The sequence below is a fragment of the Grampus griseus genome (assembly GCF_964374135.1).
Source record: "Grampus griseus genome assembly, chromosome: 17".
Classification (NCBI taxonomy): Eukaryota; Metazoa; Chordata; class Mammalia; order Artiodactyla; family Delphinidae; genus Grampus; species Grampus griseus.
This window is the reverse complement of record NC_139011.1, coordinates 52,367,845-52,389,784: the sequence shown is the minus strand read 5'-3', so window position 1 is coordinate 52,389,784 and position 21,940 is coordinate 52,367,845. Positions and strand designations below refer to the sequence as shown.

Here is a 21,940-nt window from a genome sequence, read left to right as displayed (position 1 = left end):
ACACTCTCAACTTGCCCCGCTTTCTGTCTTGCTTGGCTTTCCCTGACACAGATGCTCGCTTCTCTTGTCTTGTTCTTTCCTGTCCCTGTGCTGTTTCCCTCTTCATCTGTTTAAATGAGATTTCAAAGCCTCGGCAGTGTCAGTCTCACCTGCACTCTTAGTACTGTTAATTCTCCTCTGTCTGCTTTATTGATTTCTCCTTGACCTTAGTATCTTTCGTACAGGTTGTCAGTACTGTGTATTTTACCACTTAATAATTTTGATGCATGTAAAGTGGCCAAAAAAAAAAAAAATCTGACTTCATAGTAAAAGGCCATAGTAGTTTTAGTCTTACTACAACATCCCTATGTAGGGAATTTAGGAAGCAAATTGGGAATTTGTGAAGTTTGTTGCTTATTAGGGAATAATTCTCTTCTCAGGTGAAGGGACATACATATATCATGGCTTTTAAAAGGAATTTTTAGCTACTAAGACTACAAAACCTACCTTATTATTCTGTTTAATTTAGGAATCTTAAATGCTAGTATTGCATTTTTTGACACACATTGAGGATTGCTGCTGTTTTTAGAGTCTAACAGAGTATTTAGTTTCTATAAGATATGAGTTGTTTTTTGACACTGCCAAAGAGCTCTTCTAATAGTGATCCTTATTATTTCAGAACTGATCACACATTTTGTACAGCACAGAAATCCTGTTTGAATCTAACAAGATGATGAGTAGATTTGTTCCTGTAGTCCCAGAATGTAAGCTAAATCTCAGAGTGGAAGACAAGGGCACTAACTACTTACTCCACATTCTAAGGATGTTGTCAGCAGCTCTAGGGGAGGAGGTACCTTTCTGCCTCCAGAACCTGCAACCTCCACTTTGCTTTAGACAGGTGGCTAAGTGGACTTCCAGCTGGGGCATGTAATGTCTGCTTCCTCTTCTTGGTGACACCTGCAGGCCCTTTCTTTCCCTGGGTTCAGGAAGGAAAGTAGCTCACCCTCAACACTGCATCATCTCTCAGGGCCAGCCCCCAGCTAATCCTCCGTCTCCCCAGTCTTCTTCATATAATGATTGGAGGTTGGGGCAAGGAGGGCTGGGTGAAAGTTAGGCTAACTCTGGTCTTTCTTAGCAAGTCTTGACGAAAGATGAGCCATGCCTATTTGCTGGATGCTCTCTGTAGAATGGTGGGTTTGTCAACCTTGTCTGCACATGGAAATCATCCAAGGAGCCGATGCCCAGGTTGCACCCTAAACCAATTAGATTACATCTCTTTGTGTGGGACACCAGCATCCGTGGCTTTGAAAGCTCCCCAGGTGATTCCAAAAGCAGCAAAGCTTGAGAACCACTGCTGTAAAATGTGCGGGGATGGGGTGAGGAGAGGAGGGGTGTTTGGGGTCTTTTATTCCCCAGGCTTGGGTCTTAGCCAAAATTTCCTTGAAAATGGCAAATATCTTACTCAGTATCTTGTCAGATAAACAAAGATAAAATTAAGGTTGAGGTTTAATCTGTTTTGTTTTGTAGCAGAAGGCTATGTTTAAAAGAAGGATCAAGATTATACTTGGACTTTTTCTGAATGGTAAAATTTGTAGTGATGAAAAGATTAATATGTCTTTTTTGCCATCTTCAAAGCTTCATTTTATTGTCACACAGTAAATGAGTTTTATCCCAGCAAGAGAATCTGACTGAAACAATAACACTGGCATGGACTAATAAGACATCTGAATTGCCTGGAAGCACATATAACAAAGTCTTATTCTAGCAAGTTCACTCTGTTATCCTATTCTGACAATTTGTCTTAAGAATTCAGATACTTCATTAGGAATGCATGTGCCTCTTTTTTTTTTTTTGGCCATGCCGCGCAGCTTGCAGGATCTTAGTTCCCTGACCAGGGACCGAACCCAGGCCCTGGCAGTGAAAGTGTCGAGTCCTAACCACTGGACTGCCAGGGAATTCCCGAGGAATGCATGTGCTTCTTAAAGGCACCATTTCACCAGCTTTCTTATTTCTTTGTTTTTCTTACAGCTCAAGAGATGGCTGCCCAGTGTGTCACAAAGGTGGAACTGAATATTTCCTGTGACAATCTTTTGGATAAAGATGTAGGGTCAAAGTCAGACCCTTTGTGTGTGTTATTTTTGAATACGAGTGGTCAACAGTGGTATGAGGTAATGTTAAATACTTGTAGGTGAAAAGCAATCTGTATTGCTCTTTTGATAATATGAAGAGTTTATTAAAAATGTTAAAAATAATAAAACCATCTCATCTGTTATTGCAGTTTTTTGGGCAAGTTTGTCCTTGATTGTGTAATTTTTCATACACATATAAACACTTCCTTTAGCTACCATGCCTGTATTTAGTTACATGTAGTATGTAAAGGTATTAAACACATGCACTTTTGATCTGAAGAAACTTTTTTATTTTGGGGGAGTGAATATAGGTTGACCGCACAGAAAGGATTAAGAATTGCTTGAATCCCAAATTTTCCAAGACATTTATTATTGATTACTACTTTGAAGTGGTTCAGAAATTGAAATTTGGGATTTATGACATTGACAACAAAACTATCGAGCTGAGTGATGATGACTTCCTAGGAGAATGTGAATGTACCCTTGGACAAGTGAGTATATATAGTATAAATGTTTTGTCTAAATTTGAACCAAAGAATTGGGTGTTTCTGATAAGTGCTCATTAGTTTAATTGCTAAAGTTGAAAAACGCTGTAATTACTTTAAAGACTGAGTTCATATATTAGTATGTTTTGCTTGAACATTATAGAATTTATCTTATTTTTCATGAGGGTAGGGACCATGTGTGTATGGGTGTTTCATTCAACATTTCAATAAATAATACCATTGCTCTAACTGCTTGTCTGCTGTTTGCAGATTTCAGTACAGTATTGTTCTTTTGTTTAAGTCATAAATGCTGTCAAAGTAACAGCAGCTTCTCCGATGTTCTAACTAGCAGGACTGGTGCCCCTTGAGCCCACCCTCCCTACCTCCCCCCCCACCCCCCATCCCGGCCCCAGCACCATCCCTTTACCTGGCTTGCTCCTCCTCTAACCTTAGGTATGGACCTTACTCCCCCTAGCAAGCCTTCTCTGACGCCGTAGAGTAGTTTGGATCACCTCCATGTGCTCGCTTGGTCCTCTCTACCGCTTCTACCTTAACACTGACCATATTTTATTGTAGTTGCTTAATTGTCTGTCTTTTTAGGATATTACAGGCTGTGTCAGAGCAGGGGTGTGTCTGTGGGCTCACCATTGTGCTTCTAGCTCAGTTTGACTTGTAAGGAGAGATCATGACCATTTATGATAAAATAGGGAAGGCTTCAGGAGGGAGGAGTCATTTTTTTTCAGTGGGTGACATCTATTTCTAAGATTTGTCTTTTATGAGTTTATTTTTTAGTGTTGAATTTTTTGGAGATCATGTTATTTCCTATGTCTCAAGGACAACATGGAGCTGATCAATTTTCTCAAACTTTGATAAATAGTATCAAAGAGAAAATTAAAGAAGTATTGATTGTTTGGGAAAAAATCACAGTGTATCTAAAATTATAATAAATTTGAGAAATGGATCTATTTGAGAGTACCTAGGTCTACTATATTATTTTAATCAAAATGATATCTTGTAGAGATTATATACTGAAGTTATGTTTCAGCTGAAAAATTGAATCCCATTTATTGAGTATTCTAAGACCCACCTTTTACCTACAGGGGTTTCATTTCAACTCAGTGATTTGTATATGATGAGAATATGGCCCTCTTTTTTCATTACAAGGAAGGATTTAACTTTGAAGTAGTTGATAAAGAAACTAGTGGGTGGGGAGATTTTATCTAACCGGATTGGCTCCTTGGAAATCTTTTGCAGTGGGTGTAGATGTGTTTTATAATCTCTAAGTCTTTAAGGAATGGACTTAATGTTTCCATTTCTAATGACTTTAAGTGAACTTTACACTCAACCCTTTTTGAAACCATTTCAGTCTAAACATTCACATGTTGAAGTGAAATAGCTCTTTCTATCACTTTCCAATTTTAACAGATTGTTTCCAGTAAGAAACTAACTCGACCACTGGTGCTTAAAAATGGCAGACCTGCAGGGAAAGGAAGCATTACGGTAACGATAAGATATTTGTCTTTTTTCCTCCGAAGATTTAGCATAATAGGACGTGCTAAAACTGTGTATATTAGACAAATATTCCACAGCCATGCTTTATCATTTGATCCCGAATGTTGCCTTGCCTTAAAGTGATCACAACTGGAAACTGTGTTGTGCCAAAAAGAAAGAAAAATGCAGTGTGGGAATCCCTTCTTTAAGTTTTTTAAGCTGCCTATAGAGTCAGGCACATCTTGGTAATGCTTGCCTCTTCCCGATGGAAGCGTAAATTCCCAAGTGGGAAGCAAATTACTTAATAATCTGAATGGATCAATTTGGCTCTCAACAAAGCAAACATGGCAGAGACTTTCCGTAATGGTTTTGATTCCAGAATGATCTCGTATTATGACATGGCCATTGAACCTCTTAACTCTTAACCATGTTTCTTTTGTGCTTGCACTTTGCTGTCCAAATTTTCCATTGCTGATTACTGGACCTGGGCAAATGAATATATGCATTATCTTGTTTCAGATTTCAAATTACATAATGCCATGCTTTTACATATTTTATCTTCTAGAGTTTGTGTCCAGGTAATCACTGCCTGAAGAGATAGTTGTTTTACTTTAGCTCTGCCTGAGAAGGCTGGCTCTCTGAGAAAACCATGTTTGAAGATTATTACAATTATCAAACACATTTCTCTGAGCAGCTGTTTTGCCCTGGTTTAGATTCCTGAGGCATAAGAATGTTCAGTCTTTTGAGGGTGTTGACTTCTGTGTGTGGGACAGAGATCATTATCAGTAGTTAGCTTTATTGCTTTTGGGGTCATGATAGCCTGGAATTTATTTTTAGTAGAATAAGTCTTTCAGTTACCTTGGATGAAAATATTGATCCGATATTTGAATTTATAGTGTGTGATTTACTCATGCTTCTCAATGTTTGGAGAGCTCTCACTAGTGTTGTGCAATCTTCCAGGGCTTTGATTTTTCACTGGAAGAGGGAAGATCCAGTTTGGGCAACAGCATTAAAAAGGAAGTTGCATAATGCAGACTAGGCATATTTTGGGAAAATATTTATTTCACATGCATAAAAGAAATAAATCTTTCTTAATGGTACCATTTTGTTATTAAACCTTTTAGAATTCACATATTAGTATAGACTTTATATACCATTAGATAACAGAATAATTCAGTACTTCCTGAGTATATCAAAATCCCCAAAACATGTTCTTTCACTTACCTTGTCTACTCATAGATTTCAGCTGAAGAAATAAAGGATAACAGAGTTGTCTTGTTTGAAATGGAAGCAAGAAAACTTGATAATAAGGTAGGTAGGTGATGCAGATTTCAACAAGGGTATCATGTTTTGCCTCACATTGATTCCTTTTTGAGAAAATAATAATGGAATTAATATTATGAACTCTGTCATCTAAGCATCACTTTGAGTGTTAGTTACTTCCGAATTCTGCTTTCTGTTTGTGTGTGTGTTTAAGCAGAAGCCATTTCTCTTTACCTCTTTCCTCTAGAGGTAATCAAAGTGTTTGTATAGCTTAAAAGAAGAATTAATACAATCATTAATGTTACTGTAAGAGGCATTTGAGAGTGTATTTGGATTACTTAAGGAAAAAAGTGAAAATTCCATGCTTTATTAATTAGATTTTCCTCTCTGCGTTCAAAAGTCAATTTTTCTTGAAGGATGAGTACCAGTACATAAGAACACAGCAGTTTAGTTTATAGCATGGTTTGGAATAATTCTTTGATTTTTGTATGTAATCCTGTAATCCAATCATTAGTCTTCATCATTTTCATATACCTTACAATTCAATGTGCAAATATCTTAGACTAGTAGCCAGTATCTTTTTTTTTTGGACAAGTTTAAACATATACAAAAATAGAAAAGTATTTTTTTAAAAATCCCATATTCCCACCACCTATCTTTAACAGTTTTAACTCATGACCAATTTTGTCTCATCCCTACCCCTATCTACTTTCTCTCCTCCCAGACGTCACATCATTTCATCCATATATGTTTTGGTGTATCTCTAAGGACTTTTAAAATAATATAATTGGTTAATATGTCTCTTAAATTTTTTTAATCTATAAATTCTCCTCTTCCTTTTACTTCTTCCCTTCCTCCCTCTCTTCCTCTCTTATTCCCTTTCTCTCTCCCCCTCCCTCCTATCCATCCATGGAATTTATTCAATAAACTGACTCCTTTGTCCTATAGAAGTTTCCACACACTGTATAAGCTAATTAAATCCCTGTGGTGTCATGTAACATGTTCATCTCTCCACCTTTATTTCCTGATTTCTGTAAGCTGGAATTGAATCTAGAGGTATGATCTGGTGGTGTCTTGAATTGGTATGAGTTTCATAGGTGGTGGCATTAATTCCATCAAGAGGCACACATTGTCAAGTTCTGTCTTTTGGGGTATTAGTGACCATTGATGACAACTACCTAGATATTTTATTAAGGGTCTTAAAATAGTGATATTCTCATGCTATCATCGCTTCTTCATTTACTTGTGAGAATACTTCTACAGAGAGAAATATTCTTCTTCACATTAGGTATTTATTTATTCTGAGATACAGTTTGTCCAGAAAAGGCAAGTTGAAATGTTTGATTTTTTTATCATATTTACCATTTTTCAAAATAATAAATTCCTCTATATGTGACCAATGAGGACTTTTAAAAAAGTTTTTAGTATTGCTGTGAACTATATTGATTTATTCTTATTGATGCCTAAAGTATCCCAGCTTTAGCCTATGGGAGGGAACCTATTTAAGTTTGTTCATGAGACCATTTGGCATGACCCCAGAGGTCTCTGGATAGCTTCCTGCTCTGTGGCATGACAAATGTTCCAGGCTTATTTTATCTGATTTCTGCTCCAGATTGACAGATCAAAGGGAGCCTTTCTACAATGAGTCCACAATGTGGTACTAGAAGTGCTTAACATTTATTGATTGTTGTCACTCATTATTTCTAGAATTTTTCAGTGGACAGATATAGGAAAGTCTTTTCTTTTTTAAGGGAAACTAAATCATAAATTTGTACAACGATTTCCAATTTAGATGTAGAATTACAAGGCTGTATTTCTTTAATTCTGTAGTCAGCACCTCTTCTCACTTATGTCAAAAATGTTGATTCCCAAAGATACTAACATAATTGCTTATCTGTTTTGTCCTATATAATATCTAATAGTTTAAGAATATAAATATTCATGTTACAATTAAAATATTTTTACTGAAAACAGTTTGAGCTTTCTTTGAAGTTCTTTTTGTCTTTAGGCTTATATATTCCACTTGAGTTCTACAGTTCAACTCTTGTGTTTCAAATAATTCTTCTCTGAATGGTTATGCTGTAACATTAACACATAATCGAATTTTGCTTTTGATATTTAGGGATTGCTTTACAATTTTTTTTTGATTTAATTTTGTTTTACAATCATGTATAAGATGGTTCCAAAGCCTAGGCATCAGTAGGCATTAGGCATCAATTAGAATTAATCAAAACAAGGTATGTTCGAGAAATTTAGCTTCTTTCCCTGTACGCTCTATATTTTTTTCTCTTTCCTGGCTGTATGTAATACTTTTTTAAAATTTATATTTTATGGTTTAATCCTTCATTTTCCAAAAAAACTAAGTTTTTTTGTGTGTGTCTATACATGTGCATATGCATACGTATGTGTGTATATGTCTCTGTGTATATATAAACATACAAATAGACATACATGTGTATATCTATATACATAGATATGTGTGTGCATGTGTGTATGTATGTATTTGTATTTATATTCCCCAGCCTCAGCCCATGAGTAAGTGTAGCATAATATATTATGCATACGTTCCTCTACCTTGCTTTTTTGACTTAACTTATCCCAGAGTCAGGGACTTTTAATTCTTATTTTAGTTCTACTACTGTCATATTAATGAACTTTCAAACAAGGTCTGTTTTCTGACCTTCAGTATAGTAATAATGATATTCTGCCTTTCTCAAAAGATTATTTCTAAGATAAGTGAGACAGGGCATGTTAATGTGTTTTTGGAAAGTTAACTCCTCTATGTATAATGCTGTTCTTAGTTTTATAAAATGGGGCATAGAGAGGCTTATTACATTACTTAAGGTTCTTCTTAAAGATAAGATTAAATTTTAAAAGTTCTGCTTAGTCTTTGTGTTTACATTTTTGACTGTGCCGAATGTGTTACTTTCTTAACATTAGATTGTGCTGAGGAAGGAAGTAATATTATCTTCTTAATTTAATACTGAGGTAAATTCAGGACTGAAAAAAATCTTCAGTTTAGCGACATATCTGTGTATATTACTGTGAGATTAACAGGTGTCCTTTCTATTTCACAAATAATAAGTAATATATGCTAAGGAGTATAGAAATTTCAAAATGAAGATAAAATAAAAATGAGAAAATAAAATCATCTACAATCTTACTATCTGAGTTTTACCTCTGGGAACGATTTGTACATTCTTCCAGAATTTTATCTCCCTGTGTAAGAGTGTGTGTGTGTGTAAGATGGCGATAAGGGTATTTTTGAACACTCGTTGTACTTGAGCATTATACAGGAGTGCTGTGATGTGGTGAATTACAGAGGAAATAGGGGATGTACTTTGTGCCCTTGAAGTACTTCTGTTGTGCATTCCACATATCTACTTGTGTGTGCTCCTTTGTGTGTGTAAAGAAATGTGCGGGATTGCTGAAGGAGTATTGGACATAGAAGGGTAAGATATGAACTCAAAGCTCAGATCCATCAATTAATTAGTTTTATGATCTTGGCAAAGTCATTTAACTCCTCTGAATCCATTTTCTCGTTCTGTCTCTCATGGAGTTAGTATGACTAATGTATGGGATCATTTATATAAAACTACTCAGTGCTATGTGAATGAATGAACACTGTTAATAATGAAAACAAGCTAAAAACGTATTGTATTGATAACGGGTCCTATTGATCACTGTATTTTAAAGCCATCATGTAAGGGTGTGATACACAGGATTATGAGCATTTATCACAAGTGCCTTAAAAGTTCTCCTGATAGACTTGAGCAGGCTCATATGTTTGTGAGGAAGGTGTTGGGATTTGTATTTACTGCTGTATTGTACTGTGTATATCTTTACTATAGAGTTAAACTTCAGGTACTGCTGACATGTAACATGTATAAAGTGTGGTTTCACATGGTTTAGGAGGAGAATAATTGCTTTTTTATTTTAATGTAGGATCTATTTGGAAAGTCAGATCCATACCTGGAATTCCACAAGCAGATGTCTGATGGAAACTGGCTAATGGTTCATCGAACAGAGGTGAATATATGAATTTGAAAAGTAGGGTTGAGGTTTCCTTTGGAATTGTAGTAATCTGAATTTTTAAAAATTATGATTGGCGCAGTGGTTGAGAGTCCACCTGCCGATGCAGGGGACACGGGTTCGTGTTCCGGTCCGGGAAGATCCCACATGCCACGGAGCGGCTGGGCCCGTGAGCCATGGCCACTGAGCCTGCGCGTCCAGAGCCTGTGCTCCACAATGGGAGAGGCCACAACAGTGAGAGGCCCGCGTACCGCAAAAAAAAAAAAGAAAAATTATGTATTTATAAAAATATTAATCTGACTTCAGACATATATAATTGCCAGAGACACAAAGTCAGCATGCTCATTTTTTTTCTTTTAATGAGGAGGTGCTACTATGCTTAATTTTTAAAACCCTATAAAGAACACTAAAATGTATACCAGTGTATCCCTCACCTAGATTGATCAAATGGTCATAACTGCATACATGTGTGTTCTCTCTCTCTCTCACACACATATCCATGCCCTTTTGCAAAACTATCCTAATGTAGGCTGCAGACATCATGACTTTTCACCTTTAAATGCTACAGTAGGTATTTCTCAAGAACAAGGGCATTTCTCTACACCTCCATAACTGAGAGCATTAACATTGATTTAGTAACATCATCTAATATACCATTCATCTTCAGATCTCCCCAATTTTCCCACGTTTTATATATGTTTTGTTTTGTTTAATACAGGATCCAATTGAGGTTCACGTTTTGCATTTGGCTATTACGTTCCCAATATAGTCCTCTTCTCCCTACCTCCCTTATACCTTCAGGCTATGAATCTCTTGAGTAATCAAGATCAGTATGTCTAACATACTGGATTCTTTTGTTTCCTCACAATTAGGTCCAGATCAAACATTTCCATCTAGAACACAGTATGTGTATCTTCCATCATCAAGGTGTGTCAGGATGCCCAGTACTGATGATTCCAGTCTGGGCTACTAGGTTAATCTGGTGACCACCAGATTGTGCCATGATAAAGTCTCACCTTTTTCCCTTTGTAATTAATAAATGATTGCAGTGTGATTCTTTGAGACTGCATGAATAACCTCCATTTCGCCCAGTGGTCTTAGCGTCCATTGATGATCCATACCTGAATCACTTATATTGGAGGTTGCAGATACTCTTATTTCTCTCACTTTTATTTTTAGAATCATTATAAACCCATGGATTGTTATAGTATATTCACTGTGTTTATAATTCATTACTGTCATGAATTTTGCTGCTCATATTAATCCAAATTTGACCAGGAAGAGCTCCTTCAAATGGTTCTTGGGTTCTTTTAATAAGACTCCATTAGTCTTTAAGCAGTCTCTTATTTTATGTGAAATTATGTTCTTAATTCAACATGTACCTAACCTGTCCCAAGTCTGGAATTAGCTATTTCTCTTATGGAACCCTATTCCTTTAAGAGTGTAGTGGTATTTGGACAGTAGGGTATATGAGTGCTCATTCTACTGGGATGTCATTGCTTTTAGACCTTTTCAATGGACACAACTGAGAAATATGTATATTTGTGTATATATGTTTATTATATATACATATTTTAAAATTTTTTAATTATGAATTTAGACTATTTTTCCACTTCACAACCAACATAGCAAGGTTCTTTCTGGGCCTTTCTTATTCCATATTTGAATCTTATGTCCTGCTGTAAAAACTCTGGTTTCCAACAAAACCAATAATCTTCTCTAATTTTTAAGTGCACCTTATAAAGAGTGGATATATTTCCCAGTTTTTTTCTTTCTCACAGTGTATCACAATTAGACAATCTATCACATTTTTCATATAACAGGTGTATAATATTATCCTAGCTAGGTTTTCATTGACAAAGTTGGGTGGGTGAAGAGGTGAAGGATGAATGATGAGAGTGGTGGGAATCTAGGAAAGGCAAGAACAAAGCATTAATGAATGGAATATTTTTCTAACTTGTCTTTAAATCTTTTTTTTTATAGGTTATTAAAAACAACTTGAATCCTGTTTGGAGGCCTTTTAAAATCTCTCTTAACTCCCTGTGCTATGGAGATATGGATAAAACTATTAAGGTAATTTGAAATTATACATATATTATATATACACACACACTCACTGCTTTTATAAATTATTTCATTAGATAGTATTTAAAGAAAGAAATGTTTGAATTTTATTTACATTATGAATAATAAAATAGAAATGTTTCTGGTAAGTAGTCAGTTTGAAGGAGCAGACATTTTGAGTGATCTGTTGACCTAATCCTTAATCAAACATTGTGATTTTTATTTTTTTAAATAAAATATTTAATTTAAGTCTTCCTTTTAATAAGATTCCTCTGCTCTGTGAATAGGAACCTTTAACTACACTCTTTGCCTTTGGTGTATTCTTTGCAGATAAAAACAGATGTTACTTTAACTGAGAACCCAGAGCTTCCTCCTGCCCTTAGCACAGAGCAGAATAGTGGTGACATTTTCTGTCACTGATATTTTCAGAGTAAGGTAAAATTTATTAAAACATTTGGATGGCTTTAGTTTTAGAGTTTTTAGAGGAAAGCAGAGCGGGAACAGGGAGCAGAAGCAGATAGCTAAGAATTTCTTTTAATGTTTTCACTTATAGCCGTTTATCAAAATAGATACATTATTTTTAAGACACTTTTATACTAGAGTCACTTCGTTACGTAAGATTCCAGGTAGAACCCCTTTCTTATGTTCAGAAGTCAGCAAACTGAGGTGAGTTGTTTGTTTATTTGTTTCGTTTTTGTTGTTGTTTTTTTTTTTTGATAATTAGTATGGTGAAAGCAGGAAAGGTGATGGTCTGGAACAAGCAAAGGACTTAAAGAGTCAAACCGTAGTCCAAGACTTGACTTAGGTCCTTAACCAGCTAAGGGTTCTTGGGCAGGTTATCTAACTTCTTTACTTATATAGTAGAGAAAATAATGTCTACATAACAAAATAACATAAGGATTAAATTAATAAAAGTGAAAAGTTTTATAAACTCCTAAACACAGTAGAGGTGCTGTTATTATTGAAAACTACTTCATTTCTTAGATCCATAAATTTTGTCCTCAGTTTGCAGAGAACTTTAAAAATCAATGAGTGTGATTTGTGTGATATTTCAAATAGCAGTGAATGTCTAGGTACAAAGTAAATACTAGAAAAGTAGCTTTACAAATTACTTTTTACTGTTATTAAATCTAGAACTTTTGCTTTTCACATTAAAAATAGTAAGTTGAAGCTTCATTAGATCTGAGAAGCAAGAAAGGCTGGGGAAAAAAGATGCCTAAACTGTAACTATTTGACTGATTGTAATAATATGTTAACAATGAAACAATGTTTTTTTAAACTTTTTTTTTTTATGCACAGTGGCATGCTTACAGGGCTATTTTGTTATAGTAAGTAAATTGATTTTCTGAGCTTTCTCTGATGAATGTCTTCCAATTCTTAAAAGTTTCTCCATTTGTTTTGACTATATACAACTTGGTTTGCCACACCACCACTGTCTTTATTTCTTTAGTTCTGTATTTCTTTGCAGTATCAGAAAGTCATACATCAGTGATTCTCTTGGTATTTGGAAATTGGTTAGAGGTGTAGTAAAGAGTTATAGAGCAGAGAGTAGAGTCAGAATCATCAGTTTCTTTGCTGCAGTATGAATGTGCCAGTGTTATCACTCTAGCATGTATTATTATTTTCATAAAATCGTGCAAATAAGAAAAATAATCATGCATGCCTAAACGGGGAATGCCTTAGTGAATGTAGTATTGTGTGATGTGTGCATTCTTTTACATGTATACATATGCACATATGTGTATATGCATACATTTCAGTTTCACAAACATTGCTGATGGTGTTGTTTAAAACAGCCAATATTACTAGATTTTAAATTCTTGAGAAGAGAAATTAAATGACACAAATCATTACATCATTTACCTCAAGCTGTATCTGAACACATGCCAGCATTATAAATGTCACATTTTCCTTTAGCATCAAACATTTGCCTTTAATGAGGCAACAGTGAACTTTTCTTATATATTTATTGTAGTGAGTTATTGGGAATTACATTTTAAAAATGTTTTTACACTCCCTGAAGTTTCGGACAGTCTAAACATGAATAGTTTTAGCTCCTGCATAAGCTTTGTTTAAATAAAATCTTGGCCTTACCAGAGCTTGATCTTGTTGTCTTAGGTATAAATTGGAGTTTCCTGAGTGTAAGTCTAAAATGTAACATTCTGTTTTCCATAATAAAAAAAAACTCTTAAAAATGAAATTATTAAAATATTAAGATTGTTTTGACTTTATCTTAATTTTAGTTCCTCTAGAAAAAATTATTAAGGTCATTAATTTTCTTTTCTGTCAGATAAAGGGCTTTTGGTTTAAAAATTGAGTATCGGATATGTAGGGCAAGAGTTAGCAGGTCAGAATTGATCAGTGACTGAAGTGCTGGGAACAAATAAAAACCCTTACTGTTGCTCAAAATTGCAATTCTAGACCTTGTTTGTTTTATTTATTGATTGTTTGATTTTTAGTCTTCCTGAATAATAATGAAAATATAAGGGGTGAAAGACTTCCTGTTATGATAAGCACTCAATTCACCTCTTAGAGAATTGAGAAGAAAATAAATCCTTTGCTAGGTGAATATATATAAATCCTGAGCATTTTAGCTTGGTGATTAATATAACTTTGTAAAGGATTATAGCAGGATGGAAGATTGGCATAGGGTAAGATGCAAATTGCCTCTCAGGTACAGGCTTTTATTTTAAATCATAGGCTATAGAAGGATTCAAAATTTTCCTTGGAACAGATTTACATTGTTGGTTACCACACAAGATATATCATCTTCTAAGACTATTTAATTCTTCTCCTACCTGACAAGCCTCAGTAGATATTGTGTGCAATGCATGTAATAAATGTTTGCAGAAAGAAATGTTTGAAATTACAAAGCACTATAAAAACATCGGGGCTTCCCTGGTGGCGCAGTGGTTGAGAGTCTGCCTGCCGATGCAGGGGACACGGGTTCGTGTCCCGGTCCGGGAAGATCCCACATGCCGCGGAGTGGCTGGGCCCGTGAGCCATGGCCGCTGAGCCTGCGCGTCCGGAGCCTGTGCTCTGCAACGGGAGAGGCTGCAATGGGAGAGGCCACAGCAGTGAGAGGCCCACGTACCGCAAAAAAAAAAAAAAAAAATCGGTTATTTATGATCACAGTGAACACCTCTGTTTGCTAAGAGTTCACATCACCTTATTTTCTCATTGCAATGAATATTCAGGTATTCTTGTGAATATTTACTCTTTGGCTACATCTGTCAACCTGGTGCAAAACTATATGGAAATCAAATACCCTCAGCTCTCTTCTGTCTGCTTCAAGAGAGAGCGAGCCTTTAATGAGAGCCATAGCCAAGAGTCCTGTCTTATGTGGAAATAAAATAATTATGACCCAGTATAGATACTTCCTCAGTGTATAAAAAACTGTTTTCCTGGAATTTTCCTTTTCATTGTGAGAGTTGTGATCCTCAGAATGATGCAAATCTGACTTCATCATATCTAACTCCTAATAGAAGCCTAACCTCACCAAACTGCAACTAATGAAATATGTTTTCCGTAGTTACTAATCATCTAGAATTTAATTATACAATTTTTAGCTGCCTAGGATACTGACTTCCTTTCTTCCTCCAGATAGATAGTGGCTTTAGCCATTGTAAAATGATAACAAGGTAAAAAGCAGATGAGAAAGAAGGTCTAATTCCATTTTGATTTTATCAGCACTTGTAAAGGGCATGTACAGGAACTGGAAACTGCTTAATGTGGAATTTGAACAGTATTTGTGTTTTTCATCTGCCTGTGATATGTCCTAGAACCCCATTCCAAGGATAGGGAGTGTTTGAAAGTGTTTCAGTATTGTTCCTCTAGGAAGTTAGTTCCTACTTCTCCAAGTAGGACTGTATGTTAAACATTTTCACTAATTTTAATTAAAAGTACACTTCTTGGTAAGTCCCATTTATTGCAGCCAATACTTTTTAACAAAATTATATTGATTTTTATATATTTTTATTATACTTACTTCTAGGTAGAGTGTTATGATTATGACAATGATGGGTCCCATGATCTCATTGGAACATTTCAAACCACCATGACAAAACTGAAAGAAGCCTCCAGAAATTCACCTGTAAGTTGCATCCTTGTCATTTGCATATACCTTATAGTTTGGCCCTGTATTTATTCATTTTTTCTCTTGGCATAGAAAATAGTTTTCCATGCTTTTACTCTATATTATGTAATGCTCTGAAGTCTGTGGATTTTATTTGTTTAGTAGTTGGATGATCCAAAATTCTTACTTGGGATGAGTTTTCATTTATGTTTTGAGGTTTGGTTTCCTTTGTCTTCAGACAGTTTATATGGTTTGATTGAAAATCCTTTGTTTTAAAGATCTTGGCATTTCACTGGTCACAGTAATTAATATCTACACTAGACAAGTACCTGGACTTGAATTGGGTTCATTTATTCTCCTTTTGGACATTTTACAAATTGGCTTTTACATTCTGCCTGTGGCTTTCCTCTGACTTGTCCTCACCCAAGGGAATGATAAAAGCATAGTTACACTATTTCAAATTATGTAATATTAAGCTGCCATCTAATGGTACAAATTTTGTTAAGATCATTTGTCTGCCTTAACTACGTTCAGTTTATTTATTTATTTATTTTTTGCGGTACGCGGGCCTCTCACTGTTGTGGCCTCTCCCGTTGCGGAGCACAGGCTCCGGATGCGCAGGCCCAGCGGCCATGGCCCACGGGCCCAGCCGCACTGCGGCACGTGGGATTCTCCCAGACCGGGGCACAAACCCGCGTCCCCCGCATCGGCTGGCGGACTCCCAACCACTGCGCCACCAGGGAAGCCCTACGTTCAGTTTATTAGTTATCATCCCCACATATTTCTAAGATTGCTTCTTGAAACTTTTCTGTCTGTAAGGCAAAGTGCCTAAAAACTATTCCAGAGTGTTGTTTCCCTCTTACTTACCTTTCTAGTTTGAATGAAATAAGTTGTTAATTCTCTTTATAGCTTACTTAGAATAATATGAAATGTTTATTACCTGCTTAGAGACCTGAATAATGCTCCTGTATATAGCATTTGCTTCTGAAAATCTAAACATGAGGTTTAAAAGGTAAGAGATTATGGTCAGGTGGGAAGGTCTTTTTTACGAAGTCATGTAGGTGAGGTGACCCAAAAGAGGATACTGATAGTTTTAGATCAAAACTTAAAAGCTAAATGAATAAATAAACCTTATCAGCTATTTGATTTAAATAATTGGGAGAAATGAGTTTTGAACAAACGTAGTGGGACTAGAATTTTCAGTAGGTCATGTAGAGATCTCTAGTCCTGTTCCTACACCCTGGTCACAAAGCCCAGATACTAGAAATAACAGAAGTGCTTGTGTGAAGTAAGGAAGGCTTTCAAATCACACTCAGTGGTTTAAATGCAGAGATTGAATTAGGTTAACAGTTTGAATTAAAACAACAGCAAAATTCAGCTGTAAATATTCTATTTAAAGATTTTTTTTTATTTTTAAAGGCAGAAATAATGGAAAATAATGAAAATCTGAACATTTAAAATAAAGCAAGCTACCTAAAAGAACTAAATATAAAGAGTGATCTGGATTGTTGTTTCACTGGTTTCAGCGGGCCTCTCACTGTTGGGGCCTCTCACTGTTGTGGCCTCTCCCGTTGCGGAGCACAGGCTCCGGACGCGCAGGCTCAGCGGCCATGGCTCACGGGCCTAGCCGCTCCGCGGCATGTGGGATCTTCCCACACCGGGGCACGAACCCGTGTTCCCTGCATCGGCAGGCAGACTCTCAACCACTGCGCCACCAGGGAAGCCCCTCAAGGAGTTTTTTTAACATCATTTTGTTTTGTATCATTGTATCAAAAGTATTTTTAAATGTTTGATTCTTCAAAAATTAGTAATGCCTCTGTCCAAAGTATATAAGTTGCTTTCTGTTAACCAGAAGAGGTGACTTATCCAGTATTCATTGAGTATCTCTTATTATTAGGCAAGGCAGTGAGAATTTGAAGGTATAACTTGGAAGTGATTATACCCTAGCCATGGAAAAAAATTAATGAAATGAAATAATTGACAACAATACCAAGTATGTAACTAAATTTTATGTGGTTGTAGAAGTTTAATGAGATAGATGGAGATCAGAGAAGCCTAGAACAGGAGTTGATGTTATAGAGGAGGATAACTTTAGCCAAGCCTTACAGAGGGATAAGTGGATAGGAGGTGGAAAGGAAGATGATCTGTTTGGAGGAAGAAACTATACTGAGAAGATGTAAGATACTAGATCGATTTCTACACATATTCCCAGTGGAAAGAGATGATCTTTGCTGCATATTTTACCATAGAGTTGGGCTTCATATATTTCTGTTTTCTGATGGTTGTTTTTTTTTCTTTTCTAAGCAGTGTATTTTTGTACTTTGTGTGGGTAACAGCTAGAAGTAATGTTTTATATCCTTTATTATGAAGAAAAAAGGTTATTACTCGGAGCATTTATAAGGAAATGATCTACAGAGGCAAAATTTATACTTAGGAACTATTTTAAAAGGTACACAATTTTAGAAGTCCTTTTTGGAAATATCACTGATAAATATTTCATATATATGACATAGTATGCAGTTGTTTCAGAGTTGTGTTTTGTAACAGACCTACATCAGTAGGTGGTTTGATTCCAAGAGAAAAAAGTCATTCATTTAAATTTACATTGGCATTTCTTATATCACTAGTAATAATGAACATTTTTGTCTTTTCTTCCTACAGGTTGAATTTGAGTGCATAAATGAAAAAAAGAGGCAAAAGAAGAAAAGCTACAAGAATTCAGGTGTTGTCAGTGTGAAACAGTGTGAGGTCAGTTTCTCTTGACCACTTATAGTGTAATGAGATCACATTTCGAGTTCTTCTAAACAAACAGTTTGTGTGGACAGTTGAAAATTACATGAGCAACTGGGCACCTTTAGGGAAAAGAAGAGAATAGGAAACAGTAGAGAAATCTTCCAAGTAACTTTGCTTCCAAGGTTTGACAACTTTTTAGCAAAGGACAAAGAATATCAAAGTTTTTCATTATCTGAGGAAATATAAGGCACCATTGGCATTTTCCAGCACATTAGTGGAAATGGCTTGACTTAGTGCATCTATCCTGGTCATTATTTCAAGATGAGATGTTATGAGTGAAGGGGAAAAAATCCAAGAGATTTCTTATAAACAAGTGGGAGTTTTTGTTTTTAATCTTGCTTATTATACTTAATTAAAGCTCTCAACATATTAGACTCATTACTAGTTTCTTAAAACTTACAGTGTGTGTATTTCATCATTGGCCATTAATATTCTAATCTTCACATTGCTATAATTATCTTGAAGTAAAATCTTACAGATTCATGACATGTAGGGGCAGGGTGCCTTAAATTCAAATGCAGGGATGTTTTCCATATGTTTATATCATGTGCTGTTCAGTTTATAGATGGTTAAAAATATATGCCAGGGCTTCCCTGGTGGCGCAGTGGTTGAGAGTCCGCCTGCCGATCCAGGGAACACGGGTTCGTGCCCCAGTCCGGGAAGATCCCACATGCTGCGCAGCGGCTGGGCCCGTGAGCCATGGCCGCTGAGCCTGCGCGTCCGGAGCCTGTGCTCCGCAACGGGAGAGGCCACAATAGTGAGAGGCCCGCGTACCGAAAAAAAAAAAAAAAAATGCCGGAGAGCTATTTGCTTTTCTTATGTAGTAGGAGAGTTTTAATTTTAAGTTTACTATTTGTTTTTAGATTACAGTGGAATGTACATTCCTTGACTATATCATGGGAGGATGTCAACTGAATTTTACTGTGAGTAACACACTGAATTTTTCAAAATAGGGCTGTAACGTGATTTTTTTTTCCCTCCATTTTGCAGTGTTCCTTCTTTCACTGCCAAATTGACTTTGTGATGAAATTTATACAGTCTGTTGAGTATGGTCTCCTCAGAGAGTTTGTTTAGGTTCACCCTGAAGCTTTTGGCCTTGTTAAATATTTTCTCCTGCAAGAAAGCAGATATGTACAAATCAGTGATTATCCTGCAGTAATTTAAATAATAAAAAGCCTAATCAAACAAACATACAAAAAAAACAAGCCCTATGCCTAAAGCCATGGATGTAATAATCCATGATTTAAGACATCTAGAAAAATAGGGGTAGCGGGTTGCTTCATGCTGTGGCTTTAATTGTTTAATTGTGTCTGGAAATACCCATAGGCTCAGGCATTTGTTAGGAAATGGCAGTAGCAGGCTCTGGGATGAATGTTTCGGTCTCAAAATTCAATGTTTGTGTTTTCCTGGACATCAAGCAAGGGTGTCCCTGCCTTCATCTCAGTAAGGGCTGCAGTTTTGTTATTTGGCAGGTGGGCGTGGACTTCACTGGCTCCAATGGTGATCCAAGGTCTCCCGACTCCCTTCATTACATCAGCCCCAATGGTGTTAATGAGTATTTGACTGCAATCTGGTCTGTGGGACTGGTCATTCAAGATTATGATGCGTGAGTATGACTCCAACACATAACTCCCCAGAAAGGGCAGTTTCTGTATCGTCTGCTGGTTCTCTGATGCAGTTGATGGGATAAGGATGCTGGGGAGGAATAGCTTTCTCCCTAAAATTTCTTGTCTTATCTTTTCCATTTTTCCCTTTGTGACAGTCTTAGTTAGTGTTTACCTTTGACCTCTAATCTCTGGCTGTGATTAGTTATAATGTATTATTATAGCTTGCTTCTTTAACAGCTGACTGAAGTTGGCAAGGCTTTTAGTTTCTTTGATCTGGTTTCCTTGGGGTTTACTCATTTGGGATAAGTTATCTGTGTAATTGAAGTCCAGAAGGCACATTTTGTAAACACTCATAGATGCTATTTCTTAACATGTCTATTTCCTTGGCAGTCATTGTCAAATTATTTTCTTAATGGTGATTTTCAACAAGTGTTGAAGGATAACTTGACATAATTGCTATAAAATATTTTGAATAGATTCTCAATGGATAGATTTTGAATAGATTTAAATAGGTCTTCTTGAAGGTTTAGTAAACAATAGGAAAAAAATCCACATTATTAACTTTTTGTTCTCAATCTATTAGGGCACAGTAAAAATTTTCACCTATTATTTTATGATAAAAGCCCTTACATATTTGATGGAGCTTTTCATTAATTTGTTATGACATTTAAAGAGATGAAATTTTCAGGCAAATGCAAACAAGTCTAAAGCAGGGGTAGCAGTTTCAGTATCAGCCTAATAGAATTTAAGACAAAATTCATTAAATATAATTTAAAAATTACTTTATAGGACACTTTATTATATAATCCAAAATGAAAATATAACAGTGGACATGTTTAGTAACAGACTATCAAAATATTTCAATTGAAAATAGCTAGAAATATAATAAAAATTTCAAAGTAACACAGTTGTAATGGGACTTAGATAAAAAGTAGAAAATTTATAGGGTTACTTTCTCAGCCTGGTTCCTGGAAGGTAAAACAAAAGGTTAACTAAAAAAAGTTTACCACATGGAAATTAAAAAAACTCTTAAGTAGTTCTTAGATCAAAGAGGAAATCAAAGTGTAATAACAGACTATCTAGAAATAAAGGGTAATGAGACGACTGTACATGGTCCTGTCTTTATAGAGGAAAATTTCTGGCTTTATGTGTTTTATTTTTAAACAAGAATTGAATATAGAATGAACTAGCTTTTCAACAGAATAAAATTAAAGAATAGGAAGAAAAATATAGATATTGCAATAGTAGGAGATTCCATATACATGTTAGCTATTATGTGTCAGAGAAAATTTAAATCCTTTTTATATGGTATTCATCAAATCCTCATACTTAGTTGTGCAATAGGTGCTGTTATCATCTTCATTTTACAGGTGAGAAAACTGAGGCATAGGTGATAAAGTAACTTGTCCAGGGTCACTCAGCTGGTAACTGGCAGAGACAGGACTGAACCTGGGCTGTCTGGCTCCAGGGACATGGCCTCACAACTCTGCTGTGCTCTGCTTCCTCCAAACACACAAAATAATGACTTGGAAAGTCACCAAATTAATAAATTAAATGGAGAGATGATTCTTTGCAAGTTCAGCAAAGCTTAGGCAAACCTTTGGCAACACTGACCCCCCGAGAAAAAGAGAAAATGTGTAGAATATTAGTTATGAGACAGAGATTATAAGCATAAATTCAGAAAAAAAATTATGTTAATGTTCTGTAAAAGCTTATGCTATTTCATTGAAAAATCTAGGTTAAAGGATGATTTTTTTTTAGAAAGCTGTAAATTACCAAATTTGACTCAAAGAAGCAGAGAACCTGTATAGCCCAGGAACCGTGGAAGGAATGGAGTGGCTGGTCAAAGAGCCTCTCCTCACGAAGGCACCGGCCAAGACAACCTTCATACATAAATTCTACCAAACCTATGAGGAATGAATTCAAACCTGAGAGAATCAAGTGAAAAATATTAGAAAGTGTGAAAGTTTAAAAGGTGGTCAGATACAACATAAAATAAAAAATCAAGTTTTCACTAACCAG

At 35.8% G+C, this 21,940-nt stretch overlaps 1 protein-coding gene across 2 annotated transcripts in view; it reads left to right on the top strand.

The window, feature by feature from the left end:
- The window catches only part of CPNE3 (copine 3), a 44,914-nt gene that overhangs the window by 11,075 nt on the left and 11,899 nt on the right, over positions 1 to 21,940 (top strand). For both annotated transcript variants that reach the window (XM_082674567.1, XM_082674568.1), the window contains exons 2-11: positions 2,008 to 2,147; positions 2,420 to 2,599; positions 4,019 to 4,093; positions 5,324 to 5,395; positions 9,293 to 9,376; positions 11,363 to 11,452; positions 15,438 to 15,536; positions 18,180 to 18,266; positions 19,175 to 19,234; positions 19,784 to 19,917. In XM_082674567.1, coding sequence (XP_082530693.1) covers positions 2,016 to 2,147; positions 2,420 to 2,599; positions 4,019 to 4,093; positions 5,324 to 5,395; positions 9,293 to 9,376; positions 11,363 to 11,452; positions 15,438 to 15,536; positions 18,180 to 18,266; positions 19,175 to 19,234; positions 19,784 to 19,917 — 1,013 coding nt within the window. In that variant the 5' untranslated portion in view covers positions 2,008 to 2,015. The remainder of the gene's footprint in view (positions 1 to 2,007; positions 2,148 to 2,419; positions 2,600 to 4,018; positions 4,094 to 5,323; positions 5,396 to 9,292; positions 9,377 to 11,362; positions 11,453 to 15,437; positions 15,537 to 18,179; positions 18,267 to 19,174; positions 19,235 to 19,783; positions 19,918 to 21,940) is intronic.